General features: G+C 37.4%; 1 protein-coding gene across 1 annotated transcript; it reads right to left on the reverse strand.

Annotated features, from left to right (window-relative positions):
• Positions 1-10,305: 10,305 nt before the first annotated feature.
• Positions 10,306-11,622, reverse strand: GCK72_012214 (uncharacterized protein; the record flags this gene model as incomplete). The annotated part of the gene is made up of 1 exon (XM_003088656.2): positions 10,306-11,622. The coding sequence occupies one exon, from the start codon at positions 11,620-11,622 to the stop codon at positions 10,306-10,308; it is 1,317 nt and encodes a 438-aa protein (XP_003088704.2).
• Positions 11,623-12,468: the final 846 nt, after the last annotated feature.

Below are 12,468 nucleotides of genomic sequence, written 5' to 3' on the forward strand. Positions count from 1 at the left end.
AGATAACTTTTTTCAAGGTCATACATTTTTATTACAAACTGTTTCATAGAAAAAATATCTAATCAATGACCAACTTACTTATACTACGTAGTATACTACGGGCATTTTTAAATTTCACAGATGCCGAAAGTGTGATTTCAACGAGCATCTCGATGATTTTCGGTGCAATAATTCGATAAACTCATGGTAGTTCTGTTATAGATGTCAAAAAAAAAAGATTTTTGAACTGGAAAATCAAAAAATTGAAACAGAGAAATTTCAGGTTGTAGAGAAAGTTTTTGAGAATACATGTTTTACTGTTTTGAAAAATAGCTTTGGTCGATTGACTGTCTACTGATACAATAAGTTTCTCTCGTCAGGGGCTCCTAATATTGGGATATGAACATTGTATTAACTATTTCCAGCAGAATTTGTTATTATGGTGAAAAACTAGATTTGTGGAAGTTATTAGTTATAGGCCCGGAACTTGAGTTTACGGTACACAAATAATATTTTCTATGATTCACAATAATTAACCGTTTTAATGGAGTTTGTAATCGATACATTTGTTCAGTGTGCCGCCAAAAGTAAATGAATAACTCGTTCACGATAGATGTGCATTATGCTGCTAAACATAATCCTTCAGAATTATTGGAAATCGTTGATAGTACACAAAAAATACAAACGTTTACTTCAGAGAATTTTGAGGGTTACAGTTTCAAAAAGCAAAATTAGTGTGTCAATTTGATTTTATCTCAGTGACATTTGTATAGTGTTGATCCGGATATTCCTACATTTTTCTTTCGTTTCGCGCATGCTCTGCATTTATACGTGAAATCTCTTAATCAGGGGTGTGCGGAACGGAATTCGGAATTCCGAAAAATTCCGAAAATCGGCTCATTTTCGGAACGGAATTCCGATCGGAATATTCCGAAAAAAAAATTAAGTACGAAATTCCGATCGGAACATTCCGAAAAAAAATTCGGAATGGAAGAGAAAGTACTGTATTAAAGGCGCATGCGCACTTTTCATGACGGGTCTCGAACAGATTTTTTTCCGCAGTTTTCAGGCGGTTTTTTTTTTAAATTCCGAAAGTCCGAAAATCGGAATATTCCGAAATTCCGAAATTCCGAAAATCCGAAATTCGGAATAGTCCGAGATTCCGAAAGTCCGAAAATTTGAAATTCGGACAATTCCGAGATTCCGAAATTCCGAAATTTTGAAACTCGGACATTTTTAGTGTCCAAAATTCCGAAATTTTCCTGTCCGCACACCCCTGCTCTTAATGGAAGGGCAAGGGAGTTATGACAATTCAAATGAAATGTCCTCCTCTCATTTCGACACTTTCGATGATTTTTTTTTCAATTTGAACAGATCGTTCTGTGTTTTCGAGAATTAAAAAAAAAGTGAAACAGGATGTTTCAGGTTTAATTTCAGTTTTTCAGTTTTTAGCTTTATTCCTGTAATCCTGCTTCAATATACTCATTTAATAACCCGTACATTTTTTCAGGTGCTGGTTCTTCATCTTTGTCGCTAGTTCTACCTCTTGATGCCCTGATAATCAAAAAGACTATTTCTTTTATTTCGTCACTGAGACAATTCTTCAAATTACAGTTCTTATTGATATTTGCAATTCATATAATGGGCTGTCACGAAAAAAATCTTCGGTTTCAAAACTAATTTAATAATATTTGAAAACATTCTTTCTCCAATCATCCAAACAGTTTAGTTCGTGTGCTAGATACTTCAAGAATAATTTTCGGAGTGTTAATTTCGTTCTTACTGTTTCTCAATCTCTCGGAAAACATAAAATGTTGATAATACCTTGTCAATCTTGATTGAAACTATTTCTGAAACTTAGTTTGCGTTTATTTTAACATTGGTAAATATTTTCAGAGATAGGTTTGACTTGAAATAAGTTTAGCTTTGTTACTGTTCTAACCGCTAGTAAAAAGGAAATATGAATTGTAAGTGCCAGTACTTTCTTAAAATTTAGAATAAAACATTGATCAAAGGAAGACCCGCTCTAGTTTCAAATTTTCAAATAACTGAAATGTTGTCTGTTCCGTGATGATCACAACAGTCAGCGCTTCACACATATTCAATTATCGGTGGTCTTTTGCACATACAACAATTAGTATTGTTCTCCAACTGAAATATTCTTTTATTTGTATAAATCTAATGGTTAACAATAAGTTTCTAGAATATCTGAGGTAGTTCCAGGTCATTACATCGCCCCAGTGTATAGTTTGGTAGGCTCTCCTTCAGCTTACACTTGTTTTCGATCAAATCGTCGCAATAGAGGACTATTGATTTTAAAACATTGTAATCATATATCACTAGTTTTTGTAGCAGAGATCTTAATGAGTCAACTTTTTTTCAGTGATTGCACATTTTATCGTATCGATTCCCCACTTCACTCATTTTCCCCTCCCTTATTTTTCCGCATTTCTCAAATTAATACATCTTTCTCGTTGAGATCTGATCTCTATTAGTATAAAGGGAGGGAATGACGATTCAAATGGAAGGACGACCCGACCAGCTATTGCATTGGAACGGATTGTTTTGTAAATACTTTGAGAAAATGTTCTGTTTTCAGTTTTGCTGAATATCTGTCTGGTTTCTACTTTGAAATTCTACTTTATTTGAAATTTGGAAAAAAGTATTATTTTTTTCTTTTTTTTAGTCTCAGTTAGAAAATGGTAAGAATAAAGTGAGTTATATCAGTTTCCCATTTCTGCTGCAGCCATGAGCACTTTCCTGTCACATTTTATCAATGTGAACCAGGTAATACCAGGAAAGCTTTTGTTGATTTCCTTAATCGTCTTATCTGTGAAGTGGTTGACCATGTACACACTAAAAATCTAGTGGACACCATTCTGAAATCTTATGCGACCACTTTCCGGCATCCTTGGCAATTTATAACGCCCAGTTCGATTTCTACGCAATTTCGAACTAGAAACCAGAAAACATTTTTACCTGTTTATGAAACAGTTTTCTTGAACAGAGATTTTCTGTGAATCGAGTGGAAGTTTGATCGAGATTTTGATCACTAACAAACTAGCTTACACAGAATACACAGAATTGAAGTTCCAATTGTAAAAAAGAAAATTTTGAATCCGTGGTTCCAAAATTGAAAAATTACTGAATTAGTGTTAAGATATAATGTGCTTATCAAATATCGTCCTATTAGTATGTTTTTAGATTTAATGAATAAAAATAACTCGGTGAAACCGAAAAGAAAACACATTACTTTGGAAAAACTATTTCACATTTCTCATTTTTTGTACTCTATCTGATAAAAAAATGCAATTCCAAGATACAAATGACCTAGAATTCAATAAACAAACTCTGGAAATTTCAAATAATGTTTTGAATTATTATGTTTTTTTTTCTGTTCCAATTGACGGGTATTCTTTATTCAAATAACAAAAAACCACTGAGACGCAGATACTAAAAATCGCTATTCTCCTTGTCTAAATCAGTAAACGTTACCTTAATTCATACCCTCTTCAAAAACACCACATTTTACCCCATTTTCCTCTTTTCCCCGCATGCTTTGAATTGATACATCCGCCAATTGAGATCTAATCTCTATTCATATAAATGGGAGGGAGTTATGGCAATACAAATGGAATGACACCCATCCCCCATCCTTTGGACACTTCCGACCAGCTGTTGCATCAAGGGAAGAGCCTTGGAACATCCTGTTTTGGATACTATAAAACTAACTCTTACTGTTTCACAATGTTGATTTGCTTATCTCTTGTGTTCATAAAATTACTCACTAGCCTGAAAAAAATAGTTTCCGTCATCACTCTTTAGTTTAAGTTTTGTTGCATAACTGTCAATTTTACTTTATAGGTAAATTAGATATAATAACAATCAAAAACAAAATCATTTAATAAAACCCACAATCTCTTTTATATGTTTTTGAAACGGTTTTAAAAAAGAATAATATGGATCGGAACTTCTATTAAAAAAAACGAACAAGCTAGCTAACTGGATGTACACAAAGTTAGAATTTCTGTTTCAGAAAATAGTTTTGGAAGCATTAGAAGTTCCATTTTGGATTAGCATTTCTTTTTTTGGGTTTTTACTTTACCATCAACCTGGTACGGTGTGATCGGTTATTAACATATCGATTACCGACTCATTTTACGTGAAGCCCGCAAATCTTCCCGCCACAGTGATTATTGTGATCTCTGAAAAATGTCAAATTTTGGTGGTAATTTGACTCATGAAGCACGTTTTGAGATTTTTTGGTTAAAAACACTTTTACCGAAAATCCAAAACGACCATCTGAGAGGAAATTCTGTATATTTCAGTTTAAGTTATTATTTGTTAATTTTGATAGTCTAAAAATGCCGATGGTGCTCAGAATGTACATATTTTCAGGAAAAACCAGCGTTTTCGGAGCAAAACTCAAACAATTCATTTTTGTGATTTGCAAATGCGCTCTAATGAGAAAACGGATGAAAAATTTGACTCCGGGAGGTTTCGCCACCAGACGTTTCGCCACCAAAAAATGGAGAATTTCCAAAGCTTTCTAGGGAAAAAGACATACCACTAATACGCTTTGATTATGCTAATTGAAAGGATGTGCTTTTTTGTTCATATTGGGTGGTGTAAATCCAATCAAGTTTTAATGAAAGTCTGAAACCGTGCAAACAGAACTTGAATATCAATATATTTATTTATCAGGTTTTTTTCTGTTTCACTCGAGCGATATTTCTTCTTTGAATAATACAGCTTCGATAGTCTCTAGATCCCTTCTTTTATTATCCAACTCTGTGAAAATTGCTTTAAATCGCACGTTTTACAACACTCCCTTCTTTTTTTATATACTTTCCCGCATAATCACCCGTTTTCCTCTCGTTTTCCCGCATGCTCTGAATTGATACATCCGCCAATTGAGATCTAATCTCTATTCATATTAATGGGAAGGAGTTATGACAATTCAAATGGAAGGAATCCTTCTTTGGAGCATTTCCGACCAGCTGTTGCATCAAGGGAACAGCATTGGAATAGATTGTTTCCTGGTTTCTATACTTTCATGGAGAGTGTGTTTTGTTGATAGGTATCATTAGGAAATAGGCCCTTACTGTTTTACAATTTCGATATATTTTTCTCTTGTTTTCATAAAATTACTATAATTTGAAAGTATCTTTGACCTGCTTACATTATGAATTCAATTTCTTTGTGCAGCGAACGCTCGTTCCGCCCCGTCACGGCGGCCACGCCCACTCCCCTTTCAGCACTGCGTTCAATTTTTTAATACAGTCGCAAGAAATAGACGTGGCGAGCGTTCCTCGCACAAAAAATTGAAATTATAATAGTTTCAGTTACGAAATTGAGTCGAATGACAGCTCGAGAAACATCTAACATGAACAAAGTAATCTTCCCTGTCAACTAAAACAGATTTCCTCTCTGTTTCAAGAACTTTGTTTTCCCCTGTTTCCACAATTGTAACATTATCGCAGCTGCAATCCTCCAATCTCTTCCAAGTAAGACAATCACCTTCTCACTATTCCTATTCATTATAATAAGTTCCAAAGATATCTAATGAAGCTCCATGGTGCATTATCTCTATTAAATAATCTATGTATTTTCTATGCTCCCTAGATTCCTCCCACATATTAGCAATTCAAATCTCAGTTCACTGAGAACGCATTAACTTTATGTTAATAACTTCTACTTTTCACATTTTCTTGAAGCAGTTTTTTTGAGAATTTAGTATTTTCAAAAAGTAACTTGTTGAAATACAGTAGACAGGTTATAGTTGCAAATGGGAAATTTGTTGAGTGAATCTTGAAAAGTCATCCACTGAAAATTGTAATTTATGCTTTTTTCTGTTTCACATAACTACCAACAGTGTCCATGTTAAATGTCGGCTAGTATGCTCCATGTTAGACTAATAATATATCGAAGTCGCGGTAACTTCCTTGTGCTTTGCAAATTTTTATATCATCTCAAAACTGCGTTAAGATTGATGAGTGATAATTCATGTCAATTAAGCTATTTGGGAAACACAAAACTCCATAATGCGTTGAGCAAAGTGAATTATTTTTCAGAAAGTTTATTGACAAGCTAACAGGAACCAAGAACAAGTGAGTCATGAGAATAATATGGAGCAGGATAATTTTAAAAAACCAGAATCTGTATTGAAGTTTGGAAACTTGTATGTAGATTATTGCCGGTTCAGTATCATCACAGAAGTTCATCTAATACAGAAAACGTGCTAATACAGAAAAATTAAAGTACACTTTCTCCCGCTGTTCCTGATCTGTAGCACATTTTCTCTTTTCTCAATTCGCCCTGGAAGCACTTGTCACTTCGTATTATCAAATCTGCCATTCTCATTTTTCACTATTGACATCCCGTCCTCTACTCCTTTTCTCCCCTTTTCTTTTGTCTTATTCCTCTTATTCACTTTACCCTCCACTCTCCCAAGGGATCTGTGGAGGGGGGTACTGTAATATGTGAATGGTCGGAGTTTTGTTTCAGAGAGAAAAAGAAAGAGGGAGACGCTGAAAATGGAGAACATGAGCAGTAAGATATCGTACACGAAGCCTGGAGTGAGACTTTCGATTAATTTGAGGGAGAGGTGAGTGAATATTTTTTTATTTTGGTTTGGTTTTATGCGATATGATAAAATAATGGAAGTGAGCAAAAGAGAACGAATGATTTGAAGGGAACTTTCTGTTACAGTGATTTTATTTGTATTATTTTGAAATGTTTTCTTATTCATACAGAGGTATAACTTTGTTTTGAAATATAAACTCCATTACATTCTAGCAGAATTAAATGAGTTTTCGAGAATTTTCTGTTTCCAAACTATTGTAAACATTTCGTTATGGCTTGCAAATGGATTTCACTACATTTTTCGAGAATATTTATGTGATTTGAAAACTTGTTCTTTTTTTTAAAAAGAGCGGTGCAGCTACCAAATTCCCTGTTTCTATCCGTTTATTTAAAAAATGCTTTCTAATTTTTTCTCAATAGAGATATAGGCAGAGGACTGAAAATTTTTCCGAAACCACTATGACCGTAACCGCTTAAAATCAGAAACTATTTGGCCAGACCCAACTAGCGCACCCAACTAGAGGCATCAATCAGACCCAAAATGGCCCTGATGCCACACAGCCTCACTACCACCTCAACCACGCTTTCGATATTTTTCAAACGTCGGTAAAGTAATGACTTGCCAGCGGTCTAAACTTTGACATATGTAGTTTTTCTCAAATACTAAACAGAGTTGAGCGGAATGCGGTTTTTGAAATGGCGGAAGGCGGAAGGCGGAAAGCGGAATGAACATTTTTCGGCGGAAAGCGGAAGGCGGAAGGCGGAATTTAAAAAATATCGGCGGAAAGCGGAGAGCGGAAGGCGGAAGTAAAAATTTTTTGGCGGAAGGCGGAAGGCGGAAAGCGGAATGAACATTTTTCGGCGGAAAGCGGAAGGCTGAAGGCGGAATTTAAAAAATATCGGCGGAAAGCGGAGAGCGGAAGGCGGAAGTAAAAATTTTTTGGCGGAAGGCGGAAGGCGGAAAGCGGAATGGAAAAAATGCCAAAGGGCGGAAGGCGGAACACAATGTCGCTTTCAAAAATACGATTTTGGCCTTATTTTGTGGTAAAAAAAACATTAAAATGGTTAAATTTGAGTTAAATTTTGTTTTTTTCGGTAAACACTGATAGCTTTGCTGCAAAAAACCACAAAAATATCAGTAAATTGAAATAGGTGATCAAATTTTTCAAGCTGAGGAAAAAATCTTTAAACAGCGGAAGGCGGAAGGCGGAAAGCGGAAATAGGAAAATTTTTGGCGGAAAGCGGAAAGCGGAAGGCGGAATGAAACATTTTTAGGCGGAGAGCGGAAAACGGAAGGCGGAAAGAAAAAAGTGGCGGAAAGCGGAAGGCGGAAGGCGGAAGGCGGAATTCCGCTCAACTCTGATACTAAACCTCGAGAGCAAAACCTGAATATACATTTGGAATTTCCCAGTTTTATAGGTCACGTCCCATACCTCCACACTGACTCCATGACCTTCCCCAGTAAAAATTTCACATTTGAAAGTTGTGAGAACTCAAATTCTGTTGAAGAACTACATGGCATTGATTCTTACTGTTTTATTCACTGAAATACCTGAATCAAAACAGTAAATCAAATAAAATCCTTGAAAAATTACCTCGAGAATTTATGACAACGATGTTCCACAAATTTCCAAAAAATACACCTTTTTTCTAACCGGTAATTTTCTTTGCACTGTTTCATTGGAAGCATAATTTAGATCAGCTCGCGAAGCTAACTGATAAGTTCTCAACTAATATATCATCTTCCAGATGCCGAATGCATGATTTGAATGAGGCTCTTGACGATCTTCGTGCTGTAATTCCCTATGCTCATGGTGGATCTGTAAGGAAATTGAGCAAGATTGCAACATTGCTTCTGGCTAAAAATCATATTATTATGCAAGTGAGTGCTAGAACAAAAGATCCAAGATTAGATTGAGTTAGATTTCGATTCTTGAAAATCAGAACACAAAACAGTATAGTTTTTTAGTTTTTCAATGTTTCTAAAAAAAAAATTTGCTGTTTCAAAACAAAAATTTTTCCCGATTGACTATTCACAGCTACTTATTCTTCGTGTCTATGTTCTGTATTCCAGGCCAAAGCAATCGAGGAGCTGAGCGTTCTAGTGTCCCAATTGTAGAAAAAGGTATCGTCTGAAAATTCCGAGCCTGCTGAAAGTGTGGACAAAGAGTTATCACCAAAGTCATCGTTGTCATCTGAAGAATCATCGAACTCTGATAATTATTGATAAAATCTTTCTTTTTTGAGATAATTTTTTCGAGTTTCCGATTATTTTCATATTTACAAAAAAATTACCACTTTTCTTATAAAATGGACAATTTAAATTATTAACAAATTTCTGAATAAATATCCGATATCTGTAAAAAGTGGAGAGGTGGATCGTGTACGCATCTCGATTGCCTTGTGGTCAATTTTTGAATTTTTTCGCAGTTTCAAAGTACAAAGAAATACTGAAGAGAGCAAAACTAGCAATGACTTGTTTTTATGACATTGCAGAGTTTCGATGCAACCGAAGAGAATTTTTGAAGATATGTAGCTCAAGATATGAAAGATATTTTTTGAACCAAAAAAAAGACAACATAACAGATACAATGCGTCCAGCGGTAAACTGATTTCAATCTTATCTATACATATCAACTTTCAAAAAATTCAAATCAAAAACTTAATTAAATCTGAATAGAATTTGATTTAAATCACAAAAAAATCTACTCTGCATACCAACAGTTTCCTCAAACAATGAATATTTCTGTTACAGCTACAACAGATAAAAATTGAAATTTTCACAATTTTGATTCCAAAGACTTGGTTAACTGTCTTAGCTGGGAGGTGTAAGTGATGAAAAGTTACCCATTCGCCGATGGCTGTCCGCTTGTTCAAAGCTCGGCCCGGAGACCATGTGTGGGTCTGGTTGCGAACTTTTCATTTACACACGGCCTCCAGCGGAGGCCCTTTCAATGCACTGCGCACAGTACTTTGAGGGGGCCTCCGCTGGAGGCCGTGTTTACACCTGCTCTACCGTACTTCTGAAAAAAAACTTTTTATGGAGAAAGTACGGTAGAGAGCCGGCGCATATCGAAACTCTGCCACCAGACCCACACCTTTTTTTCAGATGAGTGTTTATTCAGCGTTTCTTCGATCATATATGGTTTCCCCGGGCCGAATTTTGAGCGAGCGGTCAGCAACCGACGAATATGTATTAGCAGTTTCAAAATGAGAATAAAGAAAACAGTTGCCCGCGTACGAATACGGGGTGTAGGTTCCGGATAAAATATGACGACAAATACACAGTTTCTTACAATAAATTTACTTTATTGCAAGAAAATAAAATAAAGAGAGCGTAACTTACAAAACAAAGGTTAAACAACCAACGCTAAAACTAGAACTAAACTCTGAAAGCCAACCGACTCCAGAAACTACTTGTTGCCACGTGGAGTACACGTGTCCACGTGAACTGACGCGCTGAGGTTACGGTAGGCGCGTGAGCTTTTGGCGGAGTGTCGTTGCGTATTTATTGTGAGGACTCGGAGAACTACAGGGTTATGAGGGTACCTTGCCACCGGCAACTTCCCCCCCTTTACAGAAACCGGGCCCCGACCGGTTCGAGTACTCTCACAGATACGACTTACATTCTTCTCCCCTTATCTCACACCACCTAGCCTAAACTCAGTCACACCACCCTAACATAAAAACTACTAAACAAAAATAATTAATTAACAATTTGGATTGTCCACCAAGATGACATCACTGGTGACTCCATTTGTCCTCCTTTATTCGTGGCTCCGAAGTCACCGACTCCTTTCTCAGTTGGGCCACCCCCACATTCTCTGTCGTCCTCGCCTCCAGGAACTCCAGCAGTTGTTCCCACGTTTTGAACTTTTCGTCCGCACTCGCAGCCGAATCGCTCCACTTCACATGACCGGCAGTTATCCAACTCCGTTTCCAACTTTCCACCAATCCCGATTTTGCACAATTCATTTTGTACGGAATGATCGTGATCTCCTTCACTTCCTCAGCTAACTTTCGCACCAAGTCACCCAACTTTTGGTTCGTCTCCTCGTCCTCCGTGAGCTCTAACAAGAATACGATCGATTCCACATTCGCAAAATCGAATCTATTCTTCCACGTGTCCAGCGCACTTTTCCGATACTCAAAGATGGATTTTCCTTTCACGCCGATTCTCGGAGCTACGAGAATCTTCGATTCTCTAATCACCGTCTTCTTTGGCTTCATCCCTTCTTTTTTCTCCTCCGTCACCGTATCCACAGCGATTTCCTTGCTCTTCTCCGCCGTTTCCCTGTACGGACTCCTGTTTTCCACACGGATTCCCAGATTTCCTATCATGACAACCTTCTCCTCACTACTTGTTTTTTCGTCACCCGTCACTGTTTCCACAGCGATTTCCTGGGCTTCATCCCGCAAGCCATTCGGCTTACGCTCCTCCTGATCCAGCTTCTTCCTCAGTTTCGTCAGCGCCTTCTCCAGCTTCCTGACCTGAGCCTCAGCCACCTCCTTTTCTCTCTGAATTTTCCGGATTTGCTCCCCGAGCATCTCCTTTTCTCTCTGGCTTTCTCGGATTTGCTCCCCGAGCATCTCCTTTTCCTCATTCCAGCACTCCGTCAACAAGTTCTTCTCATATTGCACTTTCTGCAATTCCAGATTTACTTTTCCCACGGACCATTCCGCTTCTTCCCTTTCCGCTGCTTTCGCACACGCTTCTCTCAACTCTTCCACCGATTCGAGCTTGAACTCTCTCATAACTCGAATCACCGATCGCGGCCATTCATCTCCTCCGATTTCTTCGAACTTTTCCAACAACTCTCTGTGGAAAATTCTCATCGGCTCCAGAATCGCATCCGCCTCCTGTTCGCTGCATTTTGTTGTCAACTCCCCGAGTTGCAACCTTGTTTCGTCCTCCACTTTGACGCCGCCAGCGATAAGTTTAGTGAACTTCTTCACTTTCTTTCTTCTCTCCCTCACGCTCATTTGAGTTTCCACAACAATCATCCGATTGTCGTCTACTTTCGACGTTGACTGCTTCGACGATGTTTTGTCGCTCATCTTCTGCGTTGTTGTCCGTAAACTAAGTTTTTATCCAAAAACTGTCTACTTTTCGTTGATTTTCAATCGACGAAGTTTACTTCGATTCTTCGGAGAATTCCTCCAAGTTTCCACGTTATCCAACGAAAGAAACTGCCAAAAACCAGTAAATAATTCCTCCGTTTATTCAAACCGAAGAAAAATAAACCAGAAAATTACAGCAAAACAAGGAAAAATAACGATAAAACGATAGACCCGGTTCGGCCCCCAAGTTGCCCGTGTACGAATACGGGGTGTAGGTTCCGGATAAAATATGACGACAAATACACAGTTTCTTACAATAAATTTACTTTATTGCAAGAAAATAAAATAAAGAGAGCGTAACTTACAAAACAAAGGTTAAACAACCAACGCTAAAACTAGAACTAAACTCTGAAAGCCAACCGACTCCAGAAACTACTTGTTGCCACGTGGAGTACACGTGTCCACGTGAACTGACGCGCTGAGGTTACGGTAGGCGCGTGAGCCTTTGGCGGAGTGTCGTTGCGTATTTATTGTGAGGACTCGGAGAACTACAGGGTTATGAGGGTACCTTGCCACCGGCAACTAAACAACTAAGTCCCCGGAAGTTAATGAGAAACTCCAAATCTATTGAACTCCATTTTCCATATTTTATTTACATAGATATATATGTCGCGTATCGTTTTCCTGATCCTGGAAAACGAGTCTTCCTCAAAGTCATCGTTGTCATCTGAAGCTTATGTATAGATACCTCTGAAAGGTTTTCGTTGCGGCATCAAAAATAACGGTAATCTAATAAGAACATTAACTTTTCTTTATGTAATTTTTTGTGTTCAAGTTTTTTGT

Source organism: Caenorhabditis remanei, chromosome IV, assembly GCF_010183535.1.
Source record: "Caenorhabditis remanei strain PX506 chromosome IV, whole genome shotgun sequence".
In the NCBI taxonomy this organism is placed as follows: domain Eukaryota; kingdom Metazoa; phylum Nematoda; class Chromadorea; order Rhabditida; family Rhabditidae; genus Caenorhabditis; species Caenorhabditis remanei.